The sequence below is a fragment of the Leuciscus leuciscus genome, assembly GCF_965113295.1.
Source record: "Leuciscus leuciscus genome assembly, chromosome: 9".
Taxonomy (NCBI): Eukaryota; Metazoa; Chordata; class Actinopteri; order Cypriniformes; family Leuciscidae; genus Leuciscus; species Leuciscus leuciscus.
Window position 1 is genome coordinate 23853456 of NC_138733.1, and position 11396 is coordinate 23864851.

Here is an 11396-nt window from a genome sequence, read left to right on the forward strand (position 1 = left end):
TGGCAGAAATATCTCTTCCTCATTGCTGGGACCCTTATGAATTTGAGCTTTCTGAAGTTGTGGATGAGTCTTAATACTTCATATTTTCTTATTTTGCTGCTGTTATATATTAATTTGTGTGAAAAGTTTAAAATGTTTCCATGGTTTTAGGTTGTTGGAAATTAACTTGCATGTAGTACCCCCTCCTCATTTAAATAGTTGCACAAAGAAATCAGTCAAATATGTTTAACATCATGAAGTCTCTAGCCATATCAGTATCTTCATAGAGAGCTGCTGTAATGACATAATTTTGTAGGCCAACCCAAAAGTTTGCATCACCCTGGTTCCCTCGACAAAACAACACGATTTTTTCCCCACTGGCTTTTGGATTATTGCAGAAAATAAGCTCTGTGAACAACAAAAGTTTAGGATTTTTGCACATTTTGTTCATCAAGATAAAATTGAATACATTTTGAAGCCTTGATGCCATCACTGGAAGTAAAAAGCTGAAGTTAGGCTATAAACGAACTAACTCTGGGGTCGCATGACTTCAGCATCACCACCACTAAGCCTATGACAGCTCTTTTAATATTTATTTAAAGTCTACAAGTTGTAAAGTTTGAGTTGAATAGTTTACAGGAGCGCAAATATATTGTCAAATTAAGTCACCATAGCCTTTTTCAAGACAAGAAAAAGCTGGAAAAAAAATAATGAGGGGGATATTACTGATGTATTTTACATTTTTGAATAAACATGAAAATATATTTAGCTTGTAAACCAAAAACCTTATTTCAGGCATTTAACCAAAAAGCAATTAAAGAAACCCATGGACTTTGGGACGATGGAAATATATTTTTAAAATTGTTATCCAGTAAATCACAAATAACTGGAAAAACCATGGGGCCATCGATTGTTGTGGACAATGGGGGGCCTTAGAGACAAAAAGTTTGAGAACCACTGGATTAGGCCCATCGTGCCTGAAATATAACCTGTACTGCCAGTAACTTGTAATGAGATCACATCCTGGAAAAAGTGGAAGCTGTCTGTTTTGGATGAGAACATTGCTTAGTTATCTCTAAAGACTCAAACAGATGACATGAGGTTCATGACGCACATGCTGTCCCTTCATCTGACCCTTAAGGCAACTGTGCAGTGTATTTTTATTTTATTAATAAAAGGGTTCTTTGGTTCCCTCTCGATTTGGACTTTCAGACCACTGATATATTGCACTTTAGTCCGCACCATGTGACTTTTGTTTATTTTGTCATATGAACTTCTTGTGTTTGGTTTTGCAAGTACAGTTGCACGTTGCAGTACTGGCAGTCAATTGCTATACTTGGTCAGAGCTGTTTACATAATGACTGGCATAAACTATGATCCTGATAAACATGATCTCTTGAGTTAAGGCGAAGGGTGACTTTTAAAGGGCCATGGGCTCTCGCTGTGTAGCTATTAGTTTCTATCTGACTTTTTCTCACAATGTCTCCGAATGCAAATTAGATTTTTCCTCTATGTGAAGCCTAAAAAAGGTCACAGCTTTCTGGAGGCCGGGTACAAGTTCACACAGCCAAAAACTTCCAGTAAAGTACTCAAAGTGATTTTTGGTATTTTTATTATCTGTTTTTTTTTTTTTTTTTTCAGACAAACTGATTCCCATGCTCACGTTCCTCAAGTAATTTCCAACCCCGGAAACTGGGCCATTTACCGAAGCAATTTAAGAGTACAAATATTTTGTTTGTTCTCATTTCCTGGTTGTGGGCAGTAATTAAATTTTTCCTTGACAAGCTTTAGCGCACTTGGTATCACTTCAGTGTGCCATTTGTTTTTGGGCTGAAAGAGAACCGACAAAGATACATGTTATTCTGTAGTCGAAGATGAACCAGCTTAGTCTTCTCTAAGTGTTCCTGTTAACGTTATGCTGCCATCATAAATCTACAAGTCTAAGGTCAAGACTATTACTTGTGTCAGGACTCTGGAATTATGTTTGGAGTCTTTTGACGGTACACGCAGGGGCCCCTGTATATATTTCTGCCGTCTACTTGGGAAAGGGTTCCTTCTGCTTGGCTAAAACATGCTGATATTGCCCCGTGCTTGCCCATGTGAAAGGGTAGCTCATCATAGGGTCGTCATAATGTAGGTCAGACCATGCTTTACTAGGAGTCAGAGATTGCACTTGGCAAAGCCTTAACTAAAGGGGTGTGCCCCAGCTGGGAAATGTCAATGCATGATGCCCATAATGCTTGTTTGTAAGTAGGTCACAGTGACCTAGTTTGAATGATGCATGGCCCTGATTGACTGAGTCACCCAACGCTATCTTAGGAATGTGTTGTTGTAGTTCCACAGGCTTTTGTGCCTACGTGTGCAACCAGAGGATAACAACAACTTAGCAGTTGCAGTGGCACAACTATGTCTGAGATTCCTTTTTATTTCGAGAACACATCAGCTAGACGCCAGGTACGAACGCACATCGCAAGGGCAGCTTTGTCGCTTTTTATTAGGACCTAATGCTTTGTATGGATGCCAGCTGTTGCATCAACTCAAACAGCCCCGGCGGAGTAAATGACCTTGACTTCAAACAGGGCATGCAGCAGGTTTTGCTCTTTTTGCCTCATCATGCATTTTAAATAGCCTAAATGGATTACAGTTTCTGGACTGTGGATGTAATTTATGATCTGGTATTTTTTTGGGGGTCAATTAATCTTCCAAACTTGCAATTGAGGAATGAGGGATCCTGTCCAGATATCAGATCCTCTCCATTTATATCAGGCCACTCATTTTAAAGGGATTTTTATTACTCAGGTTACTCATTCAGGAGCGTCTTCTCCCTGCACTGATGGTGATAATATTGTGATGAAAAAACCCCTGAATAGAACTGAGTGAACGGACTCATATATAACTAGGTTTTAAGAGAGGCTACTACAATCGCTTCTTACACAGTTATTCTGTAGTTCACAGCTGTCATAAAATGGCTGGTTCTAATCTTTGCAAAGCTTTGATTTGAAAGTTGTTACAGAATCTGTTTTAAAAAAAAATCTGATTTCAATAAAGATTTCTCTTTAGAGATGAGATAAGTGTGGTAAAATAATTGTTTATCTGTTTAACAGAGTGGAGGAGTTGTCAGTATTGTGTTTCTTCTTTTCATTGGATTAGGACAACAGTGGCCTATTGACAGAAGTATAGGACGAAGTGTTGTTGTTGTTGGCCCAAATCAATTACCCTCTTCCAGTCTTTGACACATTAGATATGACGCTTGGTCAGGAGGAGACAAAACTTTAATTTTCACAGTCTGATTCAGCTTCCAACCAATTTTTTTTTATGAAATTCCTTAACTATTTCTTTGACAAATAGTATTATCCCATACCATTACCAAATAGCTGAAAATGTCTTACTAAGACGTAGGCTACATTCAGTAAGGCCATCCTTTAAAAATATTCTTGTTTGCCGTAACCCGACCGACCCTTTCAATTTAGGACCGATTCAATTATTTAATTTTGCCGGTTGTAAACTTGCGTTAAGACCAACCGATTTTTTTTTTTAACTCTTCAAACATCTAATACAAATGCAATAAAATAATATGAATTATATTTTAGTAAGTATTGTGAATATAAATTGTCTAGGCCTACATACAAACGTAGGCTACGTTCTTTCTTTTAAATAAAAACCTGTGGCGTCATCTATGATTATGTTTACACCATTGCTTTACGCATGTCACACTATGGCCTGTACGTTCGCTTCGTTTCATTCACTGTCCGTGTCAATGGTTCGCGCTTGGTAATGATGGCTGCGGCTGCAGTAAATAAAATGTTCGCGGTCACCGTTCAAAGTCATACGGGTTCGGGCACCATAATACATCTAAAAAATGCATTAAAACATCTCGACAACGCTTTAACTTGGCACGAAGTTCTTGAAAAACTGTGCCCATATCTTTTCCCATCCCTTCTAGTCTAGTTGAAGACCCAGTCAGTGATGTCACGATATGCAAATTTGTTTAAATTCATACCTATGTAATCACCATGACCAAAATTGTACTTTTTTTTTTTTTTACTGCAAACCAAAATATTTTTAAGGATGGCCTAATTTGTCTCTAGCAGTAGCTTTATTCCAAATTAGAGGTAATTAGTTTGGTGGCACAGGAGTTTCTCGGGCCTGTCACTCTGACATCTCTTTGACCGATAGCTTGATAAGGTCATCCCGTACTCTCCACTCCCTGTCAGCCAAAGTAGAACAACCAGAGGTGCCAATTATTAGCAGAACAAATCAACCGTAGCCATTGACCTTCACTCTGATCATAGAACACTGACAAAGTCAGCCTTGTGTGTATTCCATGATTAAGTGCTTACAGTTCAATCTCAAATTATGTTTTCAATTTCTTATGTATAGACATAATTGTGGTACTGGTGCACCAAGAGGCTTGTGTGTGACTTTCACTGTACTTCAGTGAGTTGTGTGGTGAGTATAGTGTTTAGCAGGCTTGCGCATATACACAATAAATGCATCATTCTACAGAGCCAATGGCACTGTGTGATCCAGGGGTGGTATATTTTGAGATGTAGTGAGAGCAACTGTGGTAACATGGAAGTGAAGGACTAGGCTGGATTATGTGGGTGTTCCTTCTCCGGGCACTGACACTGACTGCATAGAGGGTGAGAGAGAGAGATACATTACACATGTGTCTGATGATGATCGCAAGGAACTTTAGCCATTTCTTAAAACCTTTAAGCGATTTAACCTATGTCTGTCAAAGCAGCCAGCAACATGTAGTAAATGTTTGCTGCAAATCAGCAATAAGAGATATAGCCTAAAACAGAGTTTTAAAAAAAATAATAATTCCACTTTCTGTGGAATTTTTGCTTTTATCTCAGTTTAATTTTTTAACCTGCCAGTCATTATAGATGATATGGAAACACCATTCCAAAGTACCTGTTAGCTGTCTGTGGTTGTCTTGCACGGAATTGAGTTCTCAACTGGCAGTTCTGTGGATCTATCTTGGCAAGAATTCTGTCAAAACATTTAATCCTCTTCAGGATACTCTGCTTTATTTTTTACCTAATATCTGTCAAATCAATCAAGTATTCTTTTAAGTCCTGTGTATTCAGTTTTAATGAGATTCGGCAAGCTAATTCCTACTGCTTAAGAGTCTGGAGAAGGAAAAAAAGAAACTCAGGCAAGAAACAGATTGTAATTGCTGTCATAGGAGAGAATGAGTCTTGAGTGAATCTTTTATTATATGAAAAGGTCCATCTTTGGTTATGACTTTTTGCATGTGAAATGGCTGTCAAAACACTTGTATTTAGATTTTTTGGCCTTGCTTGTTTGATCATTTTCACGTTTCATCTGAAATAACTTGCTGTTTAATCACATTTACAGTGTCTTTTGCCTCTAAAACTTATCAACATATGACATGTTAAATATGATTCTGCTTCTTAAAGATTAGATGAATTTGCTTTGTTGAATACAGTAATGTGTGGAATGCAAAATTAAGCTAATAATATTAATAGTTCATGTTTCTCTCTTTTGTTCAGGACCGTCACCAACTGACCTTGTGGACAGATGTGGCAGTGATTTTATTCACAACCCTGGAGCTTTGAAGTACAGAACCAGTGCCATGGAATCCCGCAAGACTTGACTGCATTACAGTCCTGTACTTTTCTTAACAATGGCAAACATGATTATAAACAATAGTCTTGCCTCCTGTATGGGGGAATGGCTTGTGAATCTACATTAGGCCTTACTTTTACCTAAAAAACAAGGTTTGGAAGCTAAAAACGGTAAGGTCTCTTGGTAGAACATAACAGAACGATTTTCCCCTCTATTGTAGTGGCCAACCATACAAAGGACTATAGTATTGAACATGACTCATGGGGAAGAGCCTGGCCCTGAAACACACCAGGATTCTGCTGTATTAACATATCTGGAAGGTTTACTCATGCATCAGGTAGCAGGAGGACAGGGTGCGGCAGCAACACAGAGTGGAAGCCAAGAGCAGAAGAATAAGGACGGCGGGACAGAGCATGCACAGCCTAATGGCACTCGACAGGAGCAGAACCGAACAAATTCCCACTGTGGAGCCTCACAGCACCTCCGAAAGGCTCGTCTACTCAACTCAGAGGCTTGGACAGAGAGTGAGACTCCACGGAGAACAGCACCCTCCGTTTCACTGAACGGGCAAAGTGAAGACCACCACAGCGGCCAGAATGGCTCCTCCCAGGATAAAGGAGAAAGTACACTTCTAGCTAGTTTGCTGCAGTCTTTCAGTTCTCGACTTCAAAACGTAACCCTGCCACAGCAGATTATCCAAGGCTTGAGGCCACCGGACACCCCCTGCCAGATAAGCAAGCCTGCACAAGAGGACAGTGCAGATGTGCCTTGTCACAGACCTGCCTTGAGCCACCTCAAAGGGTTAGTGAGCAAGAGCAAAATGCAGAATCACAGCAACAGTGTGCCTTATCAACGTCGACGGTCTAGCCAGGAAAGCTTTTCAGAATCCCCTAAGGCAATGCGGAACAGTACTCCCTCCCCATCTCCCGAGTCTCTATCTTGTACCGAGCGCCTAAAAGCCGTGGCAAACCTGGTAAATATCAGATCCAGCCCCGCTCCATCACCCAAACCAAGTGTGGCATGTAGTCAATTGGCTCTTTTGCTCTCCAGTGAGGCCCACCTGCAACAGTACTCTCGAGAACATGCCCTTAAAACCCAACTCTCTGGACGATCAGCTAGTGAAAGACTATCAGCCATGGCCACACAGCAGACACAAGATAAACAAACTACAACTTCCGGCCAGACTCATGGACTAAGCCTCTTACACACCAAGAACGGAATACCTTCTTCACAACTGTTGTCAACAAACTCCAGCAGACAGAGTCCAAGCCTAACTTCAGGGCAAAGAAGGACAGAAGGTTCCATGCGGACAGGACATCGCTTTAGAGAGCGTCGACCTTTTGAGAAACAAGGCAGACCGTCACAGAACTGCAGCAGTCTCCTACTTCAGCTTCTCAACAGTCACAACACCTCACAACGAATTAATGGACAGGGTCACTTGAAAGATGACCTCTGTACCCTTGGCACTCTGGCCTCTCCGCTTTTTTCAGACAGCGAGCACTCAAACCCTGACAGCAGTCTCACAAAAGACAGCAGTGATGCTGAAAGCACTTACTCTAGTTGCTCTCCTATTGATCTTTCTTTAAAGAGCAGAACAAATTTACAAACACCAGTATCTACTTCGTCCTCACCTGTACTGGACAGAATCCCAGAGTCTTCATTAAATAGGTGGAAGCCTGAGAGTCCACCTGTCAAAGTGGAACCATGTCCAGAGATGAAACCTCATCACAAGGTCACTCTATTACAGTTGCTCTTGGATCACAAAAATAACGAGAGAGCAAACAAAGGTCTGGATAATCCAGATTTGCTGCATGATGTAATCCCTAAGGTCACTAGTGCATCTACAAGTAGCCAGAGTGTTTTCAGTACAGCTAGGTGTAAAGACACAAGTGAACTTAGTGGCCACTGTGGATTGAGTTGTAGAAGTCCCAAACTTTTGCCAACGTACACCCAAAGCCGAGACTCCAACAGCAGTGCATCTCCATATACACTTTATGGGTCTCCCCATTCTCAGTCTGTCCCCTTGGATCTTTGTAAAGCAAAACAATCCACAAGTGATGTAAGAGTAAAAGAACCTGCCTTTAGTGCTAGTAAACTGTTACAGAATTTAGCTCAGTGTGGAAAACAAAACCCTGACATTTCTCCTCCAGCGAAGGCAACTTTACCCCCTATCAAACTCATGACCCAAGAGCTGAAAGTTAACCATCCTCCAACTTTACTTGAAAGACTCACTGCGCCAATTCAGAGTAATAACCCACTGTGGGAAGAGGCCAAGGCAAAAACCTCAACTGCGCCCGAAGCAGCACAGCATGTCTCAGAAATTGAGAATCTGCTTGAAAGACGTACAGTTCTTCAGCTTCTTCTGGGAAATGCTCCTCAGAATGAAAAGGTAGGCAGTAAACGAAAACGAGAACATGGCAAGACCAATTCTTTGGAAAAACGAACACATCAGGCAATAGGCCAAGCAAATGGTCCTCCTTTGGATATTACAATAAAAACTGAGCCAGTTGATGAGGGTCATACGTATGACCATAACAAAATATCAAAGCAATGCCAGAATTCAGGGTTGGAGCCTAGAAAAAGCACCAGTTATCATTCTCACGAAAACATCAAGCAAGAACCACTGTCCCCAGGGGCTTCCACCAGAGATGGTCTTCTCTGTCATCTCCTAAAGAAACGACCCAACAAAACCCTTCAGCCAAACAAGTTAGAGGACCTAAACAGGGGTTGTGTCAAAGAAGAATCATTTGAAACCCAGGGACCAACAATCCCAAAGAAGCGGAAATTTTCGGTAGAACTAGAATATCATAACTCCTCGAGTCACCATGCCAGGGATTTGGAGCATTCTGGTATCATAAAAGAAGACGACAGTGGTTGTTTTGCTGCTGGACATCTAGAGACCAGAGAGACAAGAGAGGCCAGAGACCCATCTAGCCCCCCAGAGGCAGACAGTCCACCAGCTAAATTTCCACCAAATGAGTCTAATGAAAACCGAAGTTTCAATGTTCTAAAGCAGCTGCTTCTTTCAGACAACTGCTTGAAGGAATTGTCTCAGCCCAGGGGTACATTCAGTTCACCATCACATGCTGTGCTGAATGGGAATACAATCAAGCAACCATGTAATGAAGGTGAGCTTCAAAACTTTCACCAGAGCCTGAGCCCCAGCAATGCATCTTCTAAAAAAGCAAACGTTCATAGGCAAGAATCTCCCCATATTACACAGCAGGAGCCTGCAAGGTCAAAAATCGATTACAGTATCATAAAGGATTTGAACGGCCCTGCAAGGATGGTTAATGGAGATGATCAAACACAAAAGTATGGGCTAGACTCACCTCGGTTTACCAAGACTAACCCTATTTTGTATTATATGCTCCAAAGGAGCAATGCACAACTGGTTAAAGAGGGGGAGGGACTGGAGGCAGGCTCGAGACAAATGCAGACAAAGGTCAAAAACGAGTCGTCAGGTAATACTGAGGCCTTTGAACTTTGAAACAAAAATTCACAGAATTACCTTGGAACACTTAGTTGTGACTCACCACGGCTAAACGGGTCATTGAAAAAAGTACTAGTTTTGAGTTTGTGAACCAGTATCTGTGCTTGAACTAGAAATGTGTTTATTCTCTCAACTTACCCGATTGCTACTTTTGTTTCTATTGAGGCATCACACATTTTTCACTTGAATTACATGTCATTTAGTTCACAAAAAGACCATGAAACCAAAGTTCATTTGAATATTTATAAGCACTGCTTTCTGGCTGATTTCTTTCTTACATTCTAAGCAGCAAAGGAAATACGTTTTCTATGAAAGGTGTGTGACAGATTTGCCCTCATGTATTCGTAACAATATCAGTTCCCACTCTGTTTTCCACACATGGTTAGACTTTTGGCCTCAGGCAGTGAGTTATGATGCAACAATGCACATGACAATCTGTATAAACAGATTGTGCCTCAGCAGTTGTTAGTGAATATTCTTCAATTTACCATGCTGAAACGAAGAAATAACTATGTATTGTTACTTTTGTCTATGCCTGGAAGGCTTTAAAGGCTTGTCACCGTATTTATACATTGAAGTAAATGAAATCGGCCTTTAAAAAAAAGATAGGCATCTCTAATTGGTTCTGTATTGTTTGGTTAAACTAACAGCAGTTTTAAAGCTGTATATCTTCATGTTTGGATAATATGGAATATGAATCCATCAGTATTAAAACATGGTGTCTTGATATCTATATGGTATGTGAAGTGTGTATACTTTATCAATCTCCTCTTTAATTTATCTCTTTCTCCCATTGAAAACAATGTTGTGATGTGCTATATTCTTCTGCATTCTCAGCATTTACCTGTCAAGACAGCATTGGGTTTTTACAATACTCTAGAAGATGATGAATGAAAATCACAAGAGTTACTTCAAATGACTGCTTTTTTCCCCTCATATGTTTTGTATTTGTGTATTTTATGAACAGGTCTTGGTATTAGCATGTCATAAAATGTTGTTCTATTATGCAAGAGATTGTTGCATCGACTTGAGACAAATCAGCCCAATCTCAGCTGTCTGTCATGTTAATAGACACGTTGATCTAATAAAGGGAGTGTTTGTGATATTAAGGCCATTCCCACAAAAATGTTTGCTCATGTGATGTTTTGCAGTCTTACATTTGACATGTTGTTTTTCATCAATTTAAAGACTCGTTATAAACTATATTTATGTACATAGCATAATCTTTATGAAAGACAGCTATTTTGTATGAATGAAAAGCATTTTAGTTTTGAAATTTCTTAAAGAGACTTCAAAGTAAATGCCATGTGAATATGTACTTTAGAGGATGATTTTTTTGTCCTTCTTTTGCATGTGTCTCCTGATTAAACTATGATAATCTGTTCTGCAAAATTTTGTGTTATGTCAGATATTTAAGAGTACACTGCTGCCTGTTGCATGCAGATGCATGAGAAGGTTCCTATGTATTACTGGACATGGGGAAATTCAAAGTCTTAAGCATATATATATATATATATATATATATATATATATATATATATATATATATATATATATATATATATATATATATATTTGTATATTTTTCATGGAGCCCAATACATAAAAAATGTGATCTGTATGTTTGTCATGAGAAATAGACCGCTGGGCAAAATGTTTGAACTTTTGAAACAAATGTGCATATGAAGATATTTATTTTGTTTTTACTCAATTTTATTTTTTACAAGGAGAAAACCAAACAAACAGGTAAACAATCAAGTTCCGTACTGTACAGTACAAAGATGGATTACACTGATGCTTCAAAGACTTCTATTGGTTTTAAAATATTGTTTTGATGCAGGCTAACTGCAATACATTTGAGTATTATTGTGTATCATTATTTCTAAAAATACATTTCATTTGGGTGTTTACTTGCACAGATTTTGAATAAAGTTCTGAAATGCACAATCAGAATAAACTGTCGTTTGTCTTGTTAAGAGCTTTTTTTTCTTACTATATTGTCATAATTTATGTCTCTAGACCTGTGCTTGACCCCTGCCTGCATAAAAACAGTGATCATACATGCAAAAAGTAAGTTAGGAGGAATTCGTTAAGAGTATGTTTGTTGTACATAAAAACCTTGTCTTTGGCTGACTAAACTTTGCTGTGACCTAAATTTTATCTGCTGGGCCCTGAGTCATGACCTTAATTCCTGCCGGTTGCAGTGACATACATAGATGTGAGTGGAAGTGATAGGACAGAGATGACCTCGTGCATCACTGGGGCCAACATCAAGACAGATCAGTGGACTGTAAAAAGGTATTCTGGAAGAAAGGGACACTCTGCA

The 11396-nt window shown here is 39.5% G+C and overlaps 1 protein-coding gene across 3 annotated transcripts in view; it reads left to right on the plus strand.

Annotated features, from left to right (window-relative positions):
- Positions 1-11042, plus strand: part of nrip1a (nuclear receptor interacting protein 1a) — a 35176-nt gene extending 24134 nt beyond the window's left edge. For 2 of the 3 annotated variants that reach the window (XM_082179429.1, XM_082179430.1), the window contains exon 2: positions 5502-11042. In XM_082179429.1, coding sequence (XP_082035555.1) covers positions 5831-9067 — 3237 coding nt within the window. In that variant the 5' untranslated portion in view covers positions 5502-5830 and the 3' untranslated portion in view covers positions 9068-11042. Of the gene's footprint in view, positions 1-2; positions 2434-5501 lie in introns of those variants that run through there. The other variant, XM_082179431.1, reaches the window with a different exon arrangement.
- The last annotated feature ends 354 nt before the right edge of the window (positions 11043-11396 follow it).